The 21,937-nt window shown below is 42.0% G+C and overlaps 1 protein-coding gene across 7 annotated transcripts in view; it reads right to left on the bottom strand.

The window, feature by feature from the left end:
* Positions 1-21,937, bottom strand: part of TENM3 (teneurin transmembrane protein 3) — an 836,163-nt gene that overhangs the window by 72,462 nt on the left and 741,764 nt on the right. For all 7 annotated transcript variants that reach the window (XM_063458145.1, XM_063458151.1, XM_063458150.1 and 4 more), the window contains 3 exons: positions 19,576-19,837; positions 7,316-7,583; positions 4,227-4,370 (listed from right to left, as the gene is read on the bottom strand). In XM_063458145.1, coding sequence (XP_063314215.1) covers positions 4,227-4,370; positions 7,316-7,583; positions 19,576-19,837 — 674 coding nt within the window. The remainder of the gene's footprint in view (positions 1-4,226; positions 4,371-7,315; positions 7,584-19,575; positions 19,838-21,937) is intronic.

Here is a 21,937-nt window from a genome sequence, read left to right on the forward strand (position 1 = left end):
CTTTAAAAAAATGCTAAAACGTAGCACTGGTTATCTATTGTTAGTGTCCTCGACTTTGTACAGATCAATGCCTACATCTTCAGTCGTGGGTATAAATGGTCAGCTATTATTTTCTATGTGGCTGTGTCACAATAAATCTCTATTTGCTATAATCCATGTAAACCACATGTCAGTTTTTACTTTGTTCCTAAACATGTTTTATTGATTTAGGATACGCTGTTACAAAGGCTGTACTAGAGGCTAATGGTTGGGGATTTTTTTTTTTTCACATGGATACTGTTAAAACGATCAGCCTCGCAAAACTATACAAAAGAAAACTTGAGAACAATGTTCTTCAAAGCTTGTGAATCAAGGAGGAAATAATAGCAAAGGAAAAAAAAATGAAATAAAATAAAACAGTTTCTTTGTTGTAAGACTAACAATTCAGAATACAGATGAATCCAGCAGGCTAAACTCACAAACTCAAATCATGGCACGTGAAAATAAACCAGAGATATGTAAATTGTGTGTAATGCCTCATCCACGATATTCTGTTACAATGCTGGCCTGATTAGGAATCGATCAACAGTACCAAAAATCCCCTGTGTTTTCTGGTATGATTACATCATTTGCAACAATCATAAGGCATAATATTTCCTGAGAATGCGAAGTTCTATAATTTTCATATGGGGCTCTTCCAAGGCAGCTATCCGCACTATTGCATATGATTTATCCTGTCATTAGTTTGAGAAATAGGTCCTTCAAGCCTCTACTCTATTATCGAGGAATGGAAATATGAGAATTAGAATATTTATGACTGTGTATTAGGGTGCATGTGCAAACACCTGTCAGCGGCTGCACTTTGACACACACACGCAGTTCACTGGCTCATCCATCTAGTCACTGCAACTAACCAATTTGTTCATTCAATTAGACAAGAATTGATTTGAAAAGTCACTCCTTGCAGACATCTCTGTTCCAATGGAATTAAAAGCTGAAATATTGGTTTACATTGTGACTTCATACCGATTTAGATTATGCCTCCAGTATGCATTTTAATTTCCTTTAAAAGAGGTAATATTTTTTATGCTTATACCCAAACTATGCTAGAGAAATGTAAACTGTATCTCTATTAAATTTAGGCGTCTAAGCACCAATCATATACGCAGATCCCTTGTCATCAGTGATCATGAAAATCACCTGTAACCACTGGAGTGGTCTTCATCAGAATAGATGTAATGTTAAGGGACCGTTATCTAGCCCCAAAAAAATGATTAATCTCACAACAACAACAACAACAACAACCTTTTGTGCCTGTTTATTACATCATCAGAATTAGCCTTGCCAACATTTTGACTGTTAGGATTTATCAAGTCTAGGTTAGATTAGGATTTAAGAGATGGAGACCTTGCAAGGTCAAATTTTGTGGGATTTCAAAACGCATTATTTCTTTCTATTAAATATCAAAGCCTGGATACATGATATGTATTTAGCAAGAGTTAGCAATATTTTATTATTGCACATCTGTCATGCAAGTGAGCATGATGGCACATTATAGACCAGGCATAGGCAACCTCTGGCACTCCAGATGTTTTGGACTAGACCTCCCATGATGCTTTGTCAGCATTATGGGTGCAAGAGCATTATGGGGGATGTAGTCCACGACATTTGGAGTGCCGAAGGTTGCCTACCCCTGTTATAGACCATAGCAATTAATCTACGCAGAGTGTTAGCTAAATACACATTGCACTTTCATATGTCAGTTTGATATCTATGCAATCTGCAATAACGAAGATTGCTGTGAATAAGCGCTAGGCATTGTGGGATAAAGTATGCATTGTCGATGTATCTCAATCGGTGTGCAGCCTACAGCATTGTCTCATATTTGTATTCAATGATATTTAACGTATGCTTTCCTGATATTTACATTTATTAGAAAACTAGGTAGAATGAAAGATGATAACATATTTGAAATGGACCTTGTCATTCACAAACTTGTGTATGGCAGACTCCATTTAACCCCTTAAGGACCAAACTTCTGGAATAAAAGGGAGCCATGACATGTCACACATGTCATGTGTCCTTAAGGGGTTAAAGAACTATATGCATTTTAGTAGACTAGCAGGAGCACGACCCTTAACAATTTAGCCATAGTTGCTTGTTTACATAACACTGGAGATCCAACATTGTATTAAAATTTGTGCATTGTAAGAACATGTGTACTTGAGGACACTTATTTTGATTTGATGATAAATTCCCTTTAAAAATGCTGCGGTTGTTTTTCCAGTGAGTCAATGCTAATTACAGCTTTTAATACGCAGCATGAAGCATTTAACTATATTACTGAATACTATTATTATATCCTGTGCATGTGTGCAACAGAAGAAAATTCCTGGCTTAGCTACTGAAAAGACAAATGTACACAATATGCTTAAAAGATGAGCAATATAAAGCAGGTTACATAAGAGCCAGAAGGTTTATTAACCGTATGTTAATGAATATACAATGCCCTTTTCAATGGATGCCTAATCTAATAGATTGCCACTTCCTATATAAAAACAGGACAGAAACAAGAATATTTTGATGGAAGTTCATACAGTAGAGTGCTGCACAGTACCATGATGGGCATACTGTTAGATGGAGTATACTGCTTAGGGCTCATTTTAATGCCTTACTATAAAATAAACACTCACTCACAATGTAGAATGACATACGAATGAATAGATTAAAGAAAACATTTTTTTAACACCTTTATGGTCTTAGGGTGACAATGTAATATGTGCCACAAATATTTAAGAAATATGAAATTACAAATTTAGTAGATAATGGGTTTGAATAACCTATTCTGGATATCTAGCAGTAGCATCTCATTCGTCTGCTTTAACTGAAGGATGGGTGGCTCTAGCAGTAAAGTGTGAGGAATAGGTCATTTCTAGAAAAGTGAACTATTAATCCCACAGGCTTCATTCTCCTCCAAGATACTATACAACAAGGCCAGTGAGCTTACAAACTAGAGGGATTAATAGTTCACTTTTCTGAAAAGAAAATAAATGGGCAGTGTTCTCTTCCCCTTTTGCATCAGTGTGTCTAAATATATATCCCCCAATTGTATAATCACCAGGGTTCTCTTAGCACAAATTATAAAAAGCTCTGGAGAGTGCTCTCTTAAAACTTAAACGAGTAAATAAAATAAATTAATCAACTGCATATTTTACACACTACATACCGTATTTATCGGCGTATAACACGCACTTTTTCTCCCTGAAAATAGGGAGAAAATCATGGGTGCGTGTTATACGCCGATATCCTACATTTACTTACCTGTCTTGAAGCGTGGGCCGGCTTCACAGCGCGCACCGCGGAACTGGAACTTAAATTTCAGGTTCCGGTTTCCAGGGGGACTGAAAGGAAGTGTGCACACTATTGTGTGCACACTTCCTTTCAGTCCCGCCGGTACTGGAACTTAAATTTTAGGTTCCGGTTTCCGGCGGGACTGAAAGGAAGTGTGCACACTATTGTGTGCACACTTCCTTTCAGTCCCGCCGGAAACCGGAACCTGAAATTTAAGTTCCAGTTCCGCGGTGCGCGCTGTGAAGCCGGCCCACGCTTCAAGACAGGTAAGTAAATATGGGACAGAGGGAAAGTGCACTAGGGGACACTATGGGAGGGGGGGGGACACACTATGGGGGGTGGAGAATACTATGGGGGGGGAGAATACTATGGGAGGGGGGAGAGAATATTATGGGGGGGGAATACTATGGGAGGGGGGAGAGAATACTATGGGAAGGGGGAGAGAATACTATGGGAGGGGGGGAGATTACTATGGAAAGGGGGGGGGAACACTATGGGATGAGGGGGGGGAATACTATGGGAGAGGTGGAAATTTCCTGGAATTTCCTTCTGGAAATGAGGTGCGTGTTATACGCCGGGGCGTGTTATACGCCGATAAATACGGTATGTTGATGACTATCTTTGAATGCCCAGATTTAGCCCCGCATACTAGGCCAACTGAACTGCCATGAATTATAAAATTTGATAAGCCATTACAAAAAAGAGCCCTGTTACACTTATGAATAATGGAGGATAAACCGATAGAAAAATATAATGAAATGTTGATGTTTTTGCGATATTGACTTTTCACTCACGCACAAGAATTTATAAATTACGAACCAGGAGAAAGAAAGGAGGAAACATCAAAGTCATATTAGGGATAGAGATGTACTTTGTTGAATGATTTAGTGATTTACCATTCTGGACATCCAAAACATGATGCTTATCTAATGTCCAACCACCCATGTTGGAGGCATCCAGCTCGTAACCTTGTAAAACTGCAGTCCTTTTTTCCCAAAGGGTTAGATCCAGACACGATTCATATTCATACCCAACAGACACTGCAACACAAAAAAGACCTCCTTAGAAAGAAATAAAATCCACAAACAGAATACAATTTACAATGTGCCTATACTTATATTATTCACGTTTAACTGTTACCATTAAATCCTTCAATTGCATAATTACCAGCTGTGCTATACATACACACATTTACAGGATTTAATAACATATCATTTAATACACTGGGATCCTCTTTAGAAAATATAACGAAACAATTACCGAGCGGCAGAAACCACAATGAATGCTTTGTAGGTTTTTTTTGTCAACTTTGTGGTGGTTGTTTTTTATTGGCACCCATACTATTTAGTGCAGTCTTTAAGAATGTTTTTTTTAATCCGCTCATCAAGCTACAAACATTACATGATTGGCTGAATCTTCTAATTCTCGGAACTAGGGCTTTTTGGCATTGTTTAAATTGTTATGTTGGACTATTACTGACAACTAACAACAAAGTACCAAATAGTTATATTCTGTGAAAATCAAATTATACCTTCTTTAACACGTTTTACCGGATTTCAACTTAAACGGTATGTTTTGTCTGCAGTTATTCATTTACCAGTTATCATGCTAATTGCTGATCGAATGAAACTAACATAATCCTTTCATGTTTTGAAAGTACTTAATATATATATAAAAAATCCACTATCTTTGGATCGTTGCATGTATTAATCAAGATACATTTTGAGGAATGTTTTAGAAGTGGCACAATCCATATGGAGATATCTGGAATGTATCAATCGGCTTATACCCGGACATTTAGAAATCTAACCGAAGCTCGTTCCATAATACTCTCCCAGGGGTAAAATATCCTCTTGCAGTTACCACAAAAAAAGTGGTGCCTTACTTCTTACTGGTGGGCAAAATATACAAATTCCCCAATCCTAAAACTAATATATTGGATGTATTGTAGTTGGTAAGTAAGTTTGATATATTTGAAATTATTTTCACAAATAATCTATTCCAATTTAACAAGATAAACTTGTGATTTTGTCATTAGGGAGAAAGCCAACGTTTTGATTAATTTCCTGACTGTGGAAGCATCTAAGGAATTACTGAAAAATGGCACCCTTTTCAGCTTCGAGATACCCCTCTCTTCTTTTTGAAGAAGATAATGTACTAAATACTCTCTAAAGGCAGAGAAATTACATGATTACGTGTTTAAGTGTCAGTTCAGTTCTCTGTAACGTTTGAGATGTGAGTAAAAATAGTAGGTGTTAGCCACAAGCTAGGCCTCAGATGAAACAATACGATTTAATTTTCTTTGAGCAGGAATGTAATTAACCAGTGGACTCCAGGCTCAAGTCTTTTCACTGTTAAAAATGTTCTTAATTTGAAGCAGCCATTAAAATACAAGTAGAAGCAAAAATCCCAAACATGATGTACAACAGAAACACCTTGGATTGTTCAATACATTGCTTGATGAATTCCAGCTATCCAACAGTGTTTTTACATATTTTCCCCAGTGGCAGCAACTCACGAGCTGAGCCAGCTTTGCCACGTCTAACTCCTGCTGTTTTTTTTTTTTGCCTTGATGATCACCATTGCTTCCGGACATAAGATCTTCAGTGCATCACACCTCTATCATCTGGGATAAGCTGTGTACTTCCCAATGGCAGCACATATATATACTTGTGAAATGCTTGCTTTGTATTGTAATCTGGTTCTTTATTACAATTTTTATAGTAGGCTTCTCTCCCTTTACAACTTTAATAAAAGCTGCAGTCTCGACTACAAAAATAACTTTACTGTACTAGCATAACAGAGCACAGATAACAGTCTGATGTGTTCATGTTTATTTTTTTTAAATGGTACAACAGATTAAGATACATTTAACTTCACTCTAGGTTCACTTGGAATCAATCTGAAATATGAATGTTGCAATTACCCATCTCCATGGTTGTCCCTTTATTAAGCTTGGAAATAGGAATGATTGACTTGATCATTCTCTGGTGATCAATGCAAAGTTACTTTTGTAGATGACACAGAAGTGCTGTAATGATTATTATTATTTATATTGACAAATATCCAATATTTCAAGATTATTATTTTTTTTTTCACTTTGCCCACCCCATTATATTTACTAGCTTGCCTACTAACTGTGTAGTTGTTTATTTTTATGTGAATCTAAATATTACATTGCTCTGTAACAGAGGTCTTCTTGAGAAGTGGATTAGGGATTATTATTAGCACGTGTCACCTGCATTATTAATAATAAATATATAAGAAAGTTAAAATCTTTAAACTGCTAATGTGTTCAAAACATTTTATAAAGTCTATCCAAATACAACAACAGACATCTACGTGGATATGATCACCAAAAGGAGGGAATAACCTTACATTTATTTAGCATGGTTATATGAAGCTTCAAATACCTTTTTTTAACAAGACTTCTAATGAAGTTGCTAAAGGTCAAAAAGCATTGTGTAATTATTTAGTTAAGAGGCTCCAATTTCCCTGCAGCTTAAAAAATAGGATGCTCCCTGTTTCAATAAATCCCAAATTTAAAGAAAATAAAAAATAATAAAAAAAAAATATCCTTCTGTGTTTTATGGTTGTCTGTGTCCTAATTTCACAGGGATATGTCCTTCAGTATCCTTCTCTATTACAATCCATTAATTTGCGATAAAAACTATTTTTAGAGATATTCTATACCCAATCAACTCAACAAAGCCATTAGCACCATTTTTATGGCAAGACTATGTAATCCAGTTGAACACATAAGTAAGAGTAAGTTTAAAGCCAGCCTGAATGAGGCTCTGCGGCATAGAATTCTATAACATCAAATTAAATGTCAAGGAAAGATTTAAACTTCTATTTAAAAGAAGATTAATATATACGCTGGAGTAAAGGCAAGGTTTTTCCTTTTAGGTAGCAATAAATCAAGTATCGTCTGACAGAGTCCTTAAAATGAATATTACTATAGAAGTAAAATGGGAATACATACCGACGGCTTCAGACAACCCATAGACCTTCTGATTATATGCGTCTGTCTTATCCCAAATGAATGTGTATGAAAGATTAGGCGATGCTGGGAACCATTTTTGGAAAAGTCTTCCAACTACTGCTACCATGAGATGAACCTTCATTAGATTGAAGGGTATTGCAGAGTGGGTCATTGTAATTTTAAGAACAGATTTATATCCCGCTGCCCTGGAACTTAAATAGGACAATTTCAAATCAGTTCCCGGAATGGTTGTTTCTTCGTGAAGTACCTAGCATCCAGGACAAAGAATAGAAAATGAGATATAGACTTATATATTTAGAACACATGGAAATGCATATGTCTATCTATTAACATTCTTGACAAGCATTGGTGAATACTAAAAATAGATAAAGTAGACAGATAAACCTATTAAAAAATAGGATGCCATTCCTTTTAATATACAGACTGATACACACTAGAAACACTTAATGGAAAGTCTTCTACTTCAATGGACACTACACACCACACTTGCCCACCTTGTTTACCAGAAATGTAGATTGACAGCTTGATGTCTCTCTTAAACCTAGCCAAATTTCACAAGTTCTTAAATGGGTTATGGCTAAAATCTGTCGATACAGTGGATTTACATATTCTAACACATAACAGTTCTGCCTACTTAGTATGTGCAGAAATATAGCTCTGATGTACTAAATATATTTACTTAATATCGTTTGTAAACTTGCTTATTTCATATTGTGAAGTGAAGCACAATACTGTTCTTGAGACACTTTTTTGATGTACAAAACAAAAACTGAATGTTTTTTATTTTTACGTATACCGGTCACAATAAAGTGATTAATATTAGTATATAAACAAAATAGCATAATTTCAATATTTAAGATTCTGGTCAGGCAGTTTGTCTCCAAATCATTATGACTTTATTGATATGGAAGTTACATTTCTGTAAAAAGACACACACATTTACTAATTTGATTTAGGGAAATTTGCTAACATTTAAAAATAAAAGCACTTTCTTAAAATACATTGTATGTTCTTTATATAACCCTACAAGGACACTGTTTTTGCATTCCTATCTGATACGTTTTCTGTCAGCTTAATAAGCACAGTGTGATCTACATTTAAGGTAAGATCACATCTCCAATGGGAATTTCTAATATTTTATTGTTTTCCACAAAGCATTATTTTAATCAGTTTTCTAGCAAAATAATGAAGGGAATAAAGTACTTTGAGAAGAATATAACAGTCAATAAGAAAGAACCGTAGATACATTGACACGCACATTAATCTTAAATACACACTATGCTATTTAACAATTTTATATTGTAGTCTTCTATTAAGAATGTTTCAGCGTGAGCACAGTCTAGGACAGTGATGGCGAACCTATGGCACGCGTGCCACAGGTGGCACGCCGGGCCCTCTCTGTGGGCACGCGGCCATAGCTTTGCCATCACTGCAGAGTAGGCGCCTGCCTGCCTGCCCAAAACGGCAGGCGCCTACTCTGCTTCCGTGTCGGCAGGACCGGAAGCAGGGGGGAGGGATCGAGGAAGCAGCTCTCCCGTCCTCCCGCGAGCTGTGTGGAGCGTTGCCGCACGTTACCATGGCAACGCTCCACACAGCATCGCGCGGGAGGACAGGAGAGCTGCAGGACCTGTCCTGTCCTGCATACCACCACCGGACCACCAGGGATGACTGTGTTCCCCCCTCCCCTTCACCAAAGGTAACGGGAAGGGAAGGGGGGGGGGGGGATACTGATTTAATAACCTACCCCCCTACTCCCACTACCCCCAGCACCCCTACTCCTTCTACTCCCACTACCCCCAGCACCCCTACTCCTTCTACTCCCCCTACTCTCAGCACCCCTACTCCCACTACCCCCAGCACCCCTACTCCTTCTACTCCCAGCACCCCTACTCCCACTACCCCCACTACCCCCAGCACCCCTACTCCCACTACCCCCAGCACCCCTACTCCCAGCACCCCTACTCCCCCTACCCCCAGCACCCCTACTCCCACTACCCACAGCACCCCTACCCCCAGGACACCTACCCCCTTACCCACAGCACCCCTACCCCCTTACCCCCAGCACCCTTACCCCCCTTACCCCCAGCACCCTTACCCACAGCACCCCTACCCCCAGCACCCCTACCCCCAGCACCCCTACCCCCAGCACCCCTACCCACAGCACCCCTACCCACAGCACCCCTACTCCCACTACCCCCAGCACCCCCAGCACCCCTACTCCCAGAACCCCTACCCCCAGCACCCCTACTCCCACTACCCACAGCACCCCTACTCCCACTACCCACAGCACCCCTACCCCCAGGACACCTACCCCCCTTACCCATAGCACCCCTACCCCCCTTACCCACAGCACCCCTACCCACAGCACCCCTACCCCCAGCACCCCTACCCCCAGCACCCCTACTCCTCCTACCCCCAGCACCCCTACTCCTCCTACCCCCAGCACCCCTACCCCCACTACCCACAGCACCCCTACTCCCCTACCCCCCTTAACCCCAGCACCCGTAACCCTCCCTTAACCCCAGCACCCCTACCCCCAGCACCCCTACCCCCAGCACACCTACCCCCAGCACACCTACCCCCAGCACCCCTACCCCTGCACCCACAGCACCCCTATCCCCCTACCCCCAGCACCCCTACCCCCAGCACCCCTACCCACAGCAGCCCTACACACAGCACCCCTACCCCCCCCCACACACAGCACCCCTACCCCCCACACACACACAGCACCCCTACCCCCCCACACACACAGCACCCCTACCCCCCCCACACACAGCACCCCTACCCCCCCCACACACAGCACCCCTACCCCCCCCACACACAGCACCCCTACCCCCCCCACACACAGCACCCCTACCCCCCCACACACAGCACCCCTACCCCCCCACACACAGCACTCCTACCCCCCCACACACAGCACTCCTACCCCCCCACACACAGCACTCCTACCCCCCCACACACAGCACCCCCCCACACTCACAGCACCCCCCCACACTCACAGCACCCCCCCACACTCACAGCACCCCCACACTCACAGCACCCCCCCCCCACTCACAGCACCCCCCCCCCACTCACAGCACCCCCCCACTCACAGCACCCCCCCCACTCACAGCACCCCCCCACTCACAGCACCCCCCCCCACTCACAGCACCCCCCCCCACTCACAGCACCCCCCCCCACTCACAGCACCCCCCCACTCACAGCACCCCCCCACTCACAGCACCCCCCCCCACACTCACAGCACCCCCCCCCACACTCACAGCACCCCCCCCACACTCACAGCACCCCCCCCCCACACTCACAGCACCCCCCGCCACACTCACAGCACCCCCCACACTCACAGCACCCCCCCCACACTCACAGCACCCCCCCCCCCACACTCACAGCACCCCCCCCCCACACTCACAGCACCCCCCCCCCCCACACTCACAGCACCCCCCCCCACACTCACAGCACCCCCCCCACACTCACAGCACCCCCCCCCACACTCACAGCACCCCCCCCCACACTCACAGCACCCCCCCCACACTCACAGCACCCCCCCCACACTCACAGCACCCCCCCACACACTCACATCACCCCCCCACACTCACATCACCCCCCCACACTCACATCACCCCCCCCCCACTCACATCACCCCCCCCCCACTCACATCACCCCCCCCACACTCACAGCACCCCCCCCCCCACACTCACAGCACCCCCCCCCCACACTCACAGCACCCCCCCACACTCACAGCACCCCCCCACACACTCACATCACCCCCCCACACTCACATCACCCCCCCACACTCACAGCACCCCCCCCACACTCACAGCACCCCCCCCCCACACTCACAGCACCCCCCCCCCACACTCACAGCACCCCCCCACACTCACAGCACCCCCCCCCACACTCACAGCACCCCCCACACTCACAGCACCCCCCACACTCACAACCCCCCCCACACTCACAACCCCCCCACACACTCACAACCCCCCCCCCACACACTCACAGCACCCCCCCACACACTCACAGCACCCCCCCACACACTCACAGCACCCCCCCACACACTCACAGCACCCCCCCACACACTCACAGCACCCCCCACACACTCACAGCACCCCCCACACACTCACAGCACCCCCCCACACACTCACAGCACCCCCCCACACACTCACAGCACCCCCCACACACTCACAGCACCCCCCCACACACTCACAGCACCCCCCCACACACTCACAGCACCCCCCCACACACTCACAGCACCCCCCCACACACTCACAGCACCCCCCACACACTCACAGCACCCCCCACACACTCACAGCACCCCCCACACTCACAGCACCCCTACCCCCCCACACACAGCACCCCTACCCCCCCACACACAGCACCCCTACCCCCCCACACACACAGCACCCCTACCCCCCCACACACACAGCACCCCTACCCCCCCACACACACAGCACCCCTACCCCCCCACACACACACAGCACCCTACCCCCCCCCACACAGCACAGCACCCTACCCCCCCCACACACACACACACACAGCACCCTACCCCCCCCCCACACACACAGCACCCTACCCCCCCCCCACACACACAGCACCCTACCCCCCCCCACACAGCACCCTACCCCCCCCACACACAGCACCCTACCCCCCCCACACACAGCACCCTACCCCCCCCACACACAGCACCCTACCCCCCCCACACACAGCACCCTACCCCCCCCACACACAGCACCCTACCCCCCCCACACACAGCACCCTACCCCCCCACACACAGCACCCTACCCCCCCCACACACAGCACCCTACCCCCCCCACACACAGCACCCTACCCCCCCCACACACAGCACCCTACCCCCCCCACACAGCACCCTACCCCCCCCCCCACACAGCACCCTACCCCCCCCACACACAGCACCCTACCCCCCCCACACACACAAAGCACCCCACCCCCCCACACAAAGCACCCCACCCCCCACACAAAGCACCCCACCCCCCCACACAAAGCACCCCACCCCCCCACACAAAGCACCCCAACCCCCCACACACAGCACCCCACCCCCCCACACAAAGCACCCCAACCCCCCACACAAAGCACCCCAACCCCCCACACACAGCACCCCACCCCCCACACAACATTACACACAGACACATACACTGCACCCCTCAATGCAGTATATGTGTGTGTGTTCAGCAGTCTTTATGTATTCAGCAGTGTGTGTGTGTGTGTATTCAGCAGACTACGTGCGTGTATTCAGCAGACTGCGTACTCAGCAGTGTGCGTGTATTTAGCGGACTGTGTGTGTATTTAGCAGTCTGTCTGTGTCTTGGTGTGTGTGTTTGTATTAAGCAGTTGGTGTGTGAATGTGTTCAGCAGTCTGTGTGTATGTATTGCATTTGTTGGAGATACTAATATAAGCTTAATTTATATCATTATTTTAATTTTTTATAATTTAACTCTCTGTTGTGTTCTTCTTTTAAAACAAAAGTTGTTAACTGTACGAGTAGTTTTTTCTAAACGTAAACCTCAGTATTCAGGTTTAATTGCCATGTTGGCACTTTGAGGGAAAAAAAGTTGGCATGTATTGCGGTTTGGGCACTCGGGCTCAAAAAGGTTCGCCATCACTGGTCTAGGATCATTATAGCTAATTTAATTTCCTGTGAAGTTCAAGCTCAGTTACCATGGGAGACGTAGATACATAGATCTCAAAAATCAGCTTCACGAATGCTAGACTTTACTGGAGTGCAGGTAAGTCAATTTCTTTAAAATCATACGGACAATCTATCTATAAAATAACCTATTACAGGCGAATCATGGGAGATAAAAGACAAAAATAACTTTGATGCATGGTCAGTGTGATAGTCTCAGTTGTCTTGTATACTCAGGGTTGTTACGCAGGTTAAAGCACACTCCTCTAAAATTGGCCTATAATTTCAAGTAATTGTGATAGCATGTCTCAGCAGCTGTGTAAGTCATACCCAATGGATGATCACTTAACTCATGCTTATTTTTTTTAAGCCAAAAAGTGACTAAGTATTAGAGATGAATACGGAAATACGTTTTGTTTGGTTTGGTTTTAGTTTGGTCAATAATTTTAGTTTTTTGTTTCTGACCGAATTAATTCAATTAATGATTTGGTTCGAACCACAAATTAGGCATTTTAGTTAATATAATGAATTTGGGTTTGAATCATTAATACCAATAGAATCTAGAAAATGGCAGTCACAGCAACCCACTAAAGGAGAATTGGAAAGTGATCGGGGCTATATACTAAAGAGACTGCAGGGACATGATCTATACACCAAAACTGCTTCATTAAAGGAACACTATAGTGTTAGGAATACAAAAGTGTATTCCTAATGCTATAGTGTCCCTATGCACTAAAATGAAATTCTGCCACCCTGCCAAGTAAAGGGTTAAAAGACCTATTAAAACCCTCGGCACTGGGTTGTGCTCCTCCAACGTCGGCAATCTGGGGGAACCTAATGCACTGCATGCAAATTAGTCCCTCCCCTTAGGTGAGCATTGATGAAATGCTTTCCTATAGGGGATTTTAACATGCTGGACATCCTCCTGCAAAGCGTGAGGACATCCAGTGTCATATCACAGAGTTAAACTTTGTGAAACTCCAAGAAGAACCTCTAGTGGCAGTCTGTTAAACAGCTAGTAGAGATGGCCTTAACTGTTTAATGTAAGCATTACGTTTTTGGGTGCCTATAGTGTCCCTTTAAGCTAAAGTTTATTGAATAACTCTGTTAGATATTGCAGTTAAAGAAAATATTTAGAAATTATACACAAGCAACTCTGAAATATTGCAAGTTAACAAAAGAGGTGTATATTTAAAATCTAGTGTTTAGCGCAGCCCATTTGGTTTCATATGTGATTATATATTGGGAGTCCAAGCCAACTCCTATGGTTTGAAGACCTTCCTGTCACAGGTGCCTCATTCCAGGAACCTATTTAATATTGCTCTGCATCAGTGGTGGGACTAACTTAGAGATGGCCCTAGTGCAATCAATTTTCTGGGCCTATCTTATCTCAAGGGTGGCCAAAAGGTAGATCCCCAACCATGCTTTATCAGCTGGGGATCTACCATTTGCCCATCCTTGCAGGGTTGTATTTAACACTGAGCAGTATTTGTGTGTTTGAATGCAAGGATATTTTTGTATGGAGTATGTGTGAGTGAATGTAGGGGTGTGTTTGTATGTTGTTTTGGTGTTCAGGCATGCATTTATGTGTAGTGTTGTTTTTTTAATGCAGAACTGTGTTTATATATAATGTGGGTGTTTTAATACAGAGATGTGTTTGTATGCAGTGTTTATGTTTGAATGCAGAGGTGTGTTTGTATGTGGTGCTGATATTTGAATGTAGATTTGTATTTGTGTGTAGTGCTGGCGAAATGCTGATATGTATGCATATATATACAAATTCACACATATGCACACGTGCAGATACACATATATACACATGCAGATACATAGATACACAGGAACACACTGACACACACAAAGATACATAGCTACACACACATACAAATACGTAGACGCACACAGATGCATACAGATACATAGACACACAGATAAACACACTGACACTCATGCAGATACAGATACACACAATGACACACATACAAGCACAGAGGCTGACACACATACAGATACACATGCAGGTCAAATTGTAGCCATTATTAGCAACTCTCATGTTCTCTACTTTTTGGGTGCAGGAGGGTGGGTTCTCCTGGCTGAGGCTGTTTGAAGTTAGGAGCAGCCTATTCCAATCCACACTCCCCTCCTCTGCCTTCTCCTTCTCTTCTCTGTCTTCGCCTTCTCTTCTCTCTCTTCTCTGTCTCTCCCATATGGTTCAGTATTTAATCTGGGAGGAAGTGACAGGTTCTCACTTCCTCCCAGGTTGTCTACATGGTCATGGTGTTAAAGGACCACAGCACCGGACTGGATCCCTAAAGACACATGCCCACCAGATGGCTCTAAATCCATGGGCCATCTGATGGGCCCACTCAGTGTGCCTGCCCTAGTGCAGCTGGGTAGTTCCACCACTGCACTGCATAGAGCCCCAGGTGGAAGTTAGTGGGTTAATCTCATAAGAACAGGCATTATGCTGCTAGGATATAACCTGCCAAAATGGGGTACATTGGCAAACCCCTCCCCACCATTATTAATATATACATATAATATATTTTATGAGCTTTGAAGTTGGAGTTTAGTGAGTGAGTGAGCTGGATTTTGTATGATAGATAGATAGATAGATAGATAGATGTATTACTTATTCATGCACCCAAGAGAGCAGCCAGATATGTTAACCTAACAACAGTCAACCATTGAAAAGTCTCCTCCCGTGTAAATTATGCAAAGTGTATCTAAACTAACCCAACAACCTATTTGCTTTGTGAAGACGTCTCTTGATGTTCTCATCAATACAATATATAATTTGCTGATTGTATCACACTCTTATTGGCTTTCATTCGGTGTATAGGACTCCTAAGCTGCTTCCCCACATTGCCTGCTGCATTAATACAGCTCTGTTGCAAAGTGGTTGCAGGGAAACTGACAGACGTTTTAACTACAGTTTGATGATTGAAGGTTCTATGCAGTCATTAGTCATGGAGATTTCAGACTTTTACACACTCAGATCTGGCAACCAAAGCAATCACCTTTATTTCTCTTCAGCCTTCAATGACAGGATTATAATCTATAATAAGATCCGTACACAAAGAAAGGCCAGCATTTATAGTTGCTAAGCCAACCAGTCTCGCTCATTTGATATGCATAGCCAAGTGCCGAGAACACAACATTCTAGAGTTTCCCAGGGGAGCGGTTTTAAGCATTCCTTTTTATTGGAATATTTTGGCAGGGAGAATGTGCTTTCCTACCTCATTCTCACATTTTATTACACAGCATTTTCATTCGTCAGGTTTTCATCTCACTGTCAGATCTTAAATAAAACAGCTGTCCGTAATGTTGAGATTTCTCATCGAGAGAAAAAGAAAAAAAGATAAAACCCCTTCTTTGTTTTTAAAGGAATTGCAGCCAATATAAACCGAAGGAGAGAAATGTACACAGACAGGGTCGTTCTGAAGATAAAAGCAGGAACAGAAATATATATCCATGGATGTCTATCACATCACATAAAAAATGTGATTTTGTTTCATATGTCTGACATTTTTGTATGTCTTTCATTCTAAAGAATAGACTTTCTCTTCTGCAGTTTTTCTAAGCCAAATTACATAAAAAGGGATTTGAATATGATTGTTTTAATAGAACTCTATGTTATGCCTAGGAATATAAATAATACATTTAGAAGTAAATTAAAAAAATAAGTCATCCTCCCCATTTCACTGAGCTATATTTTACAGGATTACTCCAACGAAAAACCAGTGCTTTCTTAAAACACTGGTTTTGTTGGAATAAACATTTCTGAGGTATTATAACCCTCCCACCGATAAAAGCTAAAACTAATCTCAGTTCCAATGCAGAGTCCATGTTATCCCCTCTGTATGGTGTGCTTACTGGTGTGAGATGCCAATTTTGCACAGAACTGACATTATCCAGTCTGGAACTTTGTTCTGGGTTGGCAAATGATGCTGCCAGAGGTAGAGTTCCATTCCCAGGCAGTAGCTACAGGGCTAATCTCTATATGTGCAGCGTTTATAAGAGAAGCACTCAAAACTCCATGGCCACTTCAAATCACTGAAGTGCTCATGATGCTTGGATTAACCCTTTACGGTGACTTGATTTCTTCTTTATAAGCAAATACGTTTTCAATACCCATTACACATTCTATGGCTACTTTTTCCACCACCAATTGTACACTATAGGGGTTATTTACTAAAGTTAGGATTAAAAGTGGAATTCAAACTAACCGAACTGGAATAATTTTCCAAGCCAGCGGTGCTTCCAGTTCAGCTACTTTGTCCTTAAATTTGAATTTCACTTTGAATTCACTCTCAGTTTTTACTTTTGTGAATAACTGTCAGGATTACTAGTTGAGCCAGCATGTAGAAGTGTGTCACACCTAGGACTAATAGGTAACGTCTTACCGGGCCTTAGGATGGCCGGCCTTTACGTACCAGAGAATAGTCAGAATACTTACGAGTTCAGGAACACAAAAGGAACACAACGATAAGGGAAAGCCAAAAGTCAAGGATAGCAGAATACAGGGAAGTCAAACAAAGTCAAAGTCAATAACCAGAAACAAACTATCAGGAATGCACTCTTGGACAACAACTGAGGGAAACCACGACAGGCCAATGAGCTGAAGAATTAGATGAGCTTAAATACCCCTCCTGTGGATCCGATTGGCCATAACCGGCCTTTGACCCCAGAATGTGCGTGTGCATCCTTTGCGTAATGTCATGCACACACCAACATCGTCGATGCCTTGGGCGGACATGGGGCTACTAATTGATGTAGATCCACAGTGGCCGGCATCCATTAAAATGCTTGGCCGCTGAACGGCACTACCGCACTTGTTGGCAAGGCAATCGTTACTGATGTTGCAAGGCGAGGATGCATATGTTACAATAACCCTGTGAAGGTTTGTCAAAGGTGGCCAAAAGGAATACTGCTACATACTGTATAAAGACAAATTCCATGATCTTTGCCAGTCTTAGCGTTCAGCCACCACTGATCTAAATAAGAATTAATAATTGTGTGTTTATTTCAAAGTACTACCGCAAAACAAGGGGAGAACTTAGAAGAAGACGACCAATACTTTGAGTAAATTATGCATATGTGCAAAAGAGCATCCTCTCTGTTGTCTTATTGATTGCCAGGATGGTGCAACCCAGGAAGTGTGAAGTATAAAAGTGCTGATTTCTCTTCTATTGACTTTTTATGAAGTAAGTGAGAGGGAACATTCTATCAAAGTAACACTATAGCATTAGGAATACTAATATATATTCCTAACGCTATACTGCCCTAGTCACAATTAGATGTCCATACCTCAGCCTCTTTGGTTGAAATCATCAAAATTGGAGGAAAGCATTGGATTGGCTAGTGCAGATGCGATGTCTATGAGACCATCTGATAGAAATAGTGGCCAATAGAGGCAGGTTAAACTTGCAAAGAAAAGGTTGCCATTTCTGTAAAACGGCAATATTTTCAGCTGCAGGGTTAAAGCAGGAGGCACATGGCACAGACAGCTCTGCCTATAGTGTTCCTTTAACACTTTAAGTACATCGTGAAGCTGACATGTTTTCAACCTGGAGTGGCCCATCAATTTTATTTTTTTTATGTAGCCAGCGGAAGAAAGTCTACCACATCAGAAAAATAATCTGCCAGACTAGAAAAAAGGCTATTTTAGCTGGAAAACTCAAAGATTAAATTTAGCAAGGGATATCACAAAAAAAAATCTAAGTTGGATGCTTTCTTTAGCATCTAACAGTATAGTAAGACAATATATATGTTATAAATAGATATACTTTAAAGGAACAATAAAAGGACGCATAAACAGAGGCTTTCAAACAAACCATTTTATATTAAGTGGGTGTTTTAAAAGTGTTGGCTCAGCTTGCTAAATTTTATTTAAGTGCATCCCTTTACGTGCTCAGCAGTCTTAATTCCTGGCAGTGCCTTCTAGACACAGATATATATCTTGACATGTGCTGACCTCCAGAATGGTCCCAATGCTTGAAAAGTTAATTGCAAGACCTATTTACTCCTAAAATTCAAACTGAAAAAAAGTATTACAGCAAGAGTACATGCTGTGATGCTGAGAGATATTTAAGTTTAACATCAACTTGGGTAACTTCAGTAACTAACTATTCCTGTTGAAAGGGTAGTAGGTGTATGAAACAGACTCCAAACGTGCTTTATACATTTATTGGCTTATGTACTAAAGTGAGAGTTGCCGGGAATTCAAAGTGAATTAATTGTTCATTTCAAATTTTAGAACAAAAGGGCTAAATTGGAAGCATTGCTCACTTCGAGAATTTTATTCTAGTTGAGCTTAAATTTGAAATTAACTTCAAATTTACTTTGAATTTCCAAAAATTCTCCCTTTAGTAAATAATCATTTTAATAAAAAAAAAAAAAAAAATGACAAGGCAAACCTTTTAGGATAACAAGACAGTTGTTAAGCACTTCCAATGCATAGGTTAATCATTAATGGTCATGAACAAATATTAAAATGCTCGTGACTTTTATATATAACTCATGTGATATTTGGAAATATTTTGTAACATTTGTTTCAAGCATAGATTGAAAATAAGAAAAAGTGTCATAGCTAAGTACCTGTGTCTCTGGGATAATTGGACTGTCTTCAGGGGAAGAACGGAAAAATGTTGACAGAGGAGAAGACACAATTACAGGGTTTGGTCGCACAAACCCACTGAGATCACAACTTGGAATGTCGTTTTCTTCCTTCTTCATTACTAAAGTATCCATAACGTAAAACACGTTCCATGGAATCCACACTGTATGATACTGTGTGAGAAATGGAGCCCTTTCAAACACAAGAGTCAGAGACGCCCCTCCATTTGCCACCAGGTCAAACCTAAGCAGAAGACAATGAAAACAAGCAGAATTAGAATTAAAGAAACATACTGGGCACCAACAATACATAGATATACACATGTTGAAACACAATCCTGTGGTATTTTTCTGAATATTTAAATATCTTTAGCAAAAATAAATAAATGTTATGCTGCTTACATAAGTCATATCTCCCCTTTGCCATATCTCCCCTTTTCCCAAAATGACTTCCTGTATTGCACACTAGCTCAGCTAATAAGACAATGATGGGCAGCGGGGAGGAGTAATGTCAGCAACTCACATCAAACTGGTCTCAAAAGAATGTGCCAAGTACATACTCACAGTACATCTAATCAGGAAGTAGCTTTGTGAAAAAAAGAGGCATGGTTAAGGGGGCAAAGCTAAAATTAAAAAAGCTCAAGAGATTTTTCTATTTGTTTTATTATTTGAACAGGAAGAAAACTACAGAATGAATATAAAGCAAAACTTATCAAATGCTCTTAAGTTGGGTTGGTGCCCAGAGTATGCCTGGGGTATCCTTTTAATTTACAAAATCTATAGCTAACAAGCTCTATCAGCTAGCGTTTATTAAGATGTAAATGGGAATAACCCAGCTTGCACACACAAGCAGATGTACAGCTGTTTTCATAAAAAAAAAATAAAAAAATTAGAAAGCAAAAAAGGCATTTCACAGCTTAAACAGCCCTGCTGGATTGAAAGAATATTGATTTATTTGCAGCATATGATAACTTTTATTATATCAGAGTGCAAATCATTCCGAACATGCTGTTTGCAAGCCACCGTGGTCCAAACTTATTTGATTACTTCTGGCAGAGATGCCTTCACGTTCCCAAAACTAACAGCCTCTGCTGGATATTTTTCTAATTTTAGAACAGTATCTGCGTTTCCAATCTTAGTTCACTTAAAAAAAACAATAAAAAAAATATTGAAATCTGCATGTCGAACCACAGCGTGTCACAAAGCATATAGTATATGACCAGGGCAGCTGATTGTTCATACTCAAAAAACTTCAAAATATAAATGAGGTTGGGCTTATTTACTAAGTAGTGAATTCTGGTGTAGAGAAAACTAAATAAAATTTAGTTTAGGCTACAAAAGCAGGAAACACAAATCCAATTCAGCTATATTTTATTAACACTGTGTTCTCAGTTTTCAGTTTATTATAATACATTGTATAGCAGATACATTGATCAATTGAAATGCATATCAGAACTTCTTAGTAAGCCTCGGTGTTCACAATTTTAGGAATGCATAAAATAGTTGAAAATGCAAAAATGTTATTGTAACTGCTTGTTCCCTTTCCATTTTATTGTACTTGCTAAGCACTTCAACAAGCTACAAATATTGTAAAAGGTTTAATCAACTAAAAATAAAATTAAAGGACTTCTGATGATTACTCAATTTAGAAGTGACATCACTTTCTCTATGCAGCCCTGGTCATACTTCATTGCATGTGACTTACACAGCCTTTCTAACCACTTCCTGTAAAGAGTCATCTAATGTTTAAACTTCCTTTATTGCACATTCTGTTTGACTTAGTATTTCATATCTCCTGCTCTGTTAACAGCTTGGCACTGCTAGGCACTGCAGGAGCCTTCTGTGTGTAATTAAAGTTCAATTTAGAGAGCAGAAGATAGAAACTTAAACGGAAGTTGACATCTGAGGTGTGGCTAGGGCTGCATGGATAAAAACCTTTTTTTATTTAACGCCTAATTGACATAGAATTGAGCAGTAAGACTGCATGGGCATGATGTATACACTAAAACTGCTTTGTGAAGGTAGAGTTGTTTTGATGCCCATAGTATCTCTTTAATCGTCTCAAGAACACTTGACGAGACCTCACAATCTGATGATGTGATATAGGAGCTAATATACAAAGAGCATTCCCTGCAAGAACTAGTCAGGAAGAGTTAGGAAAGAACAATTTATATAAAAAATAAAATGAAAAATATACATAAACAAAGGTTACAAGGGAGGTTTTCTTTTCTTATGATGAACAAATGGGATAAGACAATGCTAGAAGCGTTGCTGGGCCACTTCTTCTACAGAGTTATTAAAATGAAACATTAAAATTTTGAAGCTGCCATTATCACGCATATAC

The sequence above is a fragment of the Pelobates fuscus genome, chromosome 6 (genome assembly GCF_036172605.1).
Source record: "Pelobates fuscus isolate aPelFus1 chromosome 6, aPelFus1.pri, whole genome shotgun sequence".
NCBI classification, from domain to species: domain Eukaryota; kingdom Metazoa; phylum Chordata; class Amphibia; order Anura; family Pelobatidae; genus Pelobates; species Pelobates fuscus.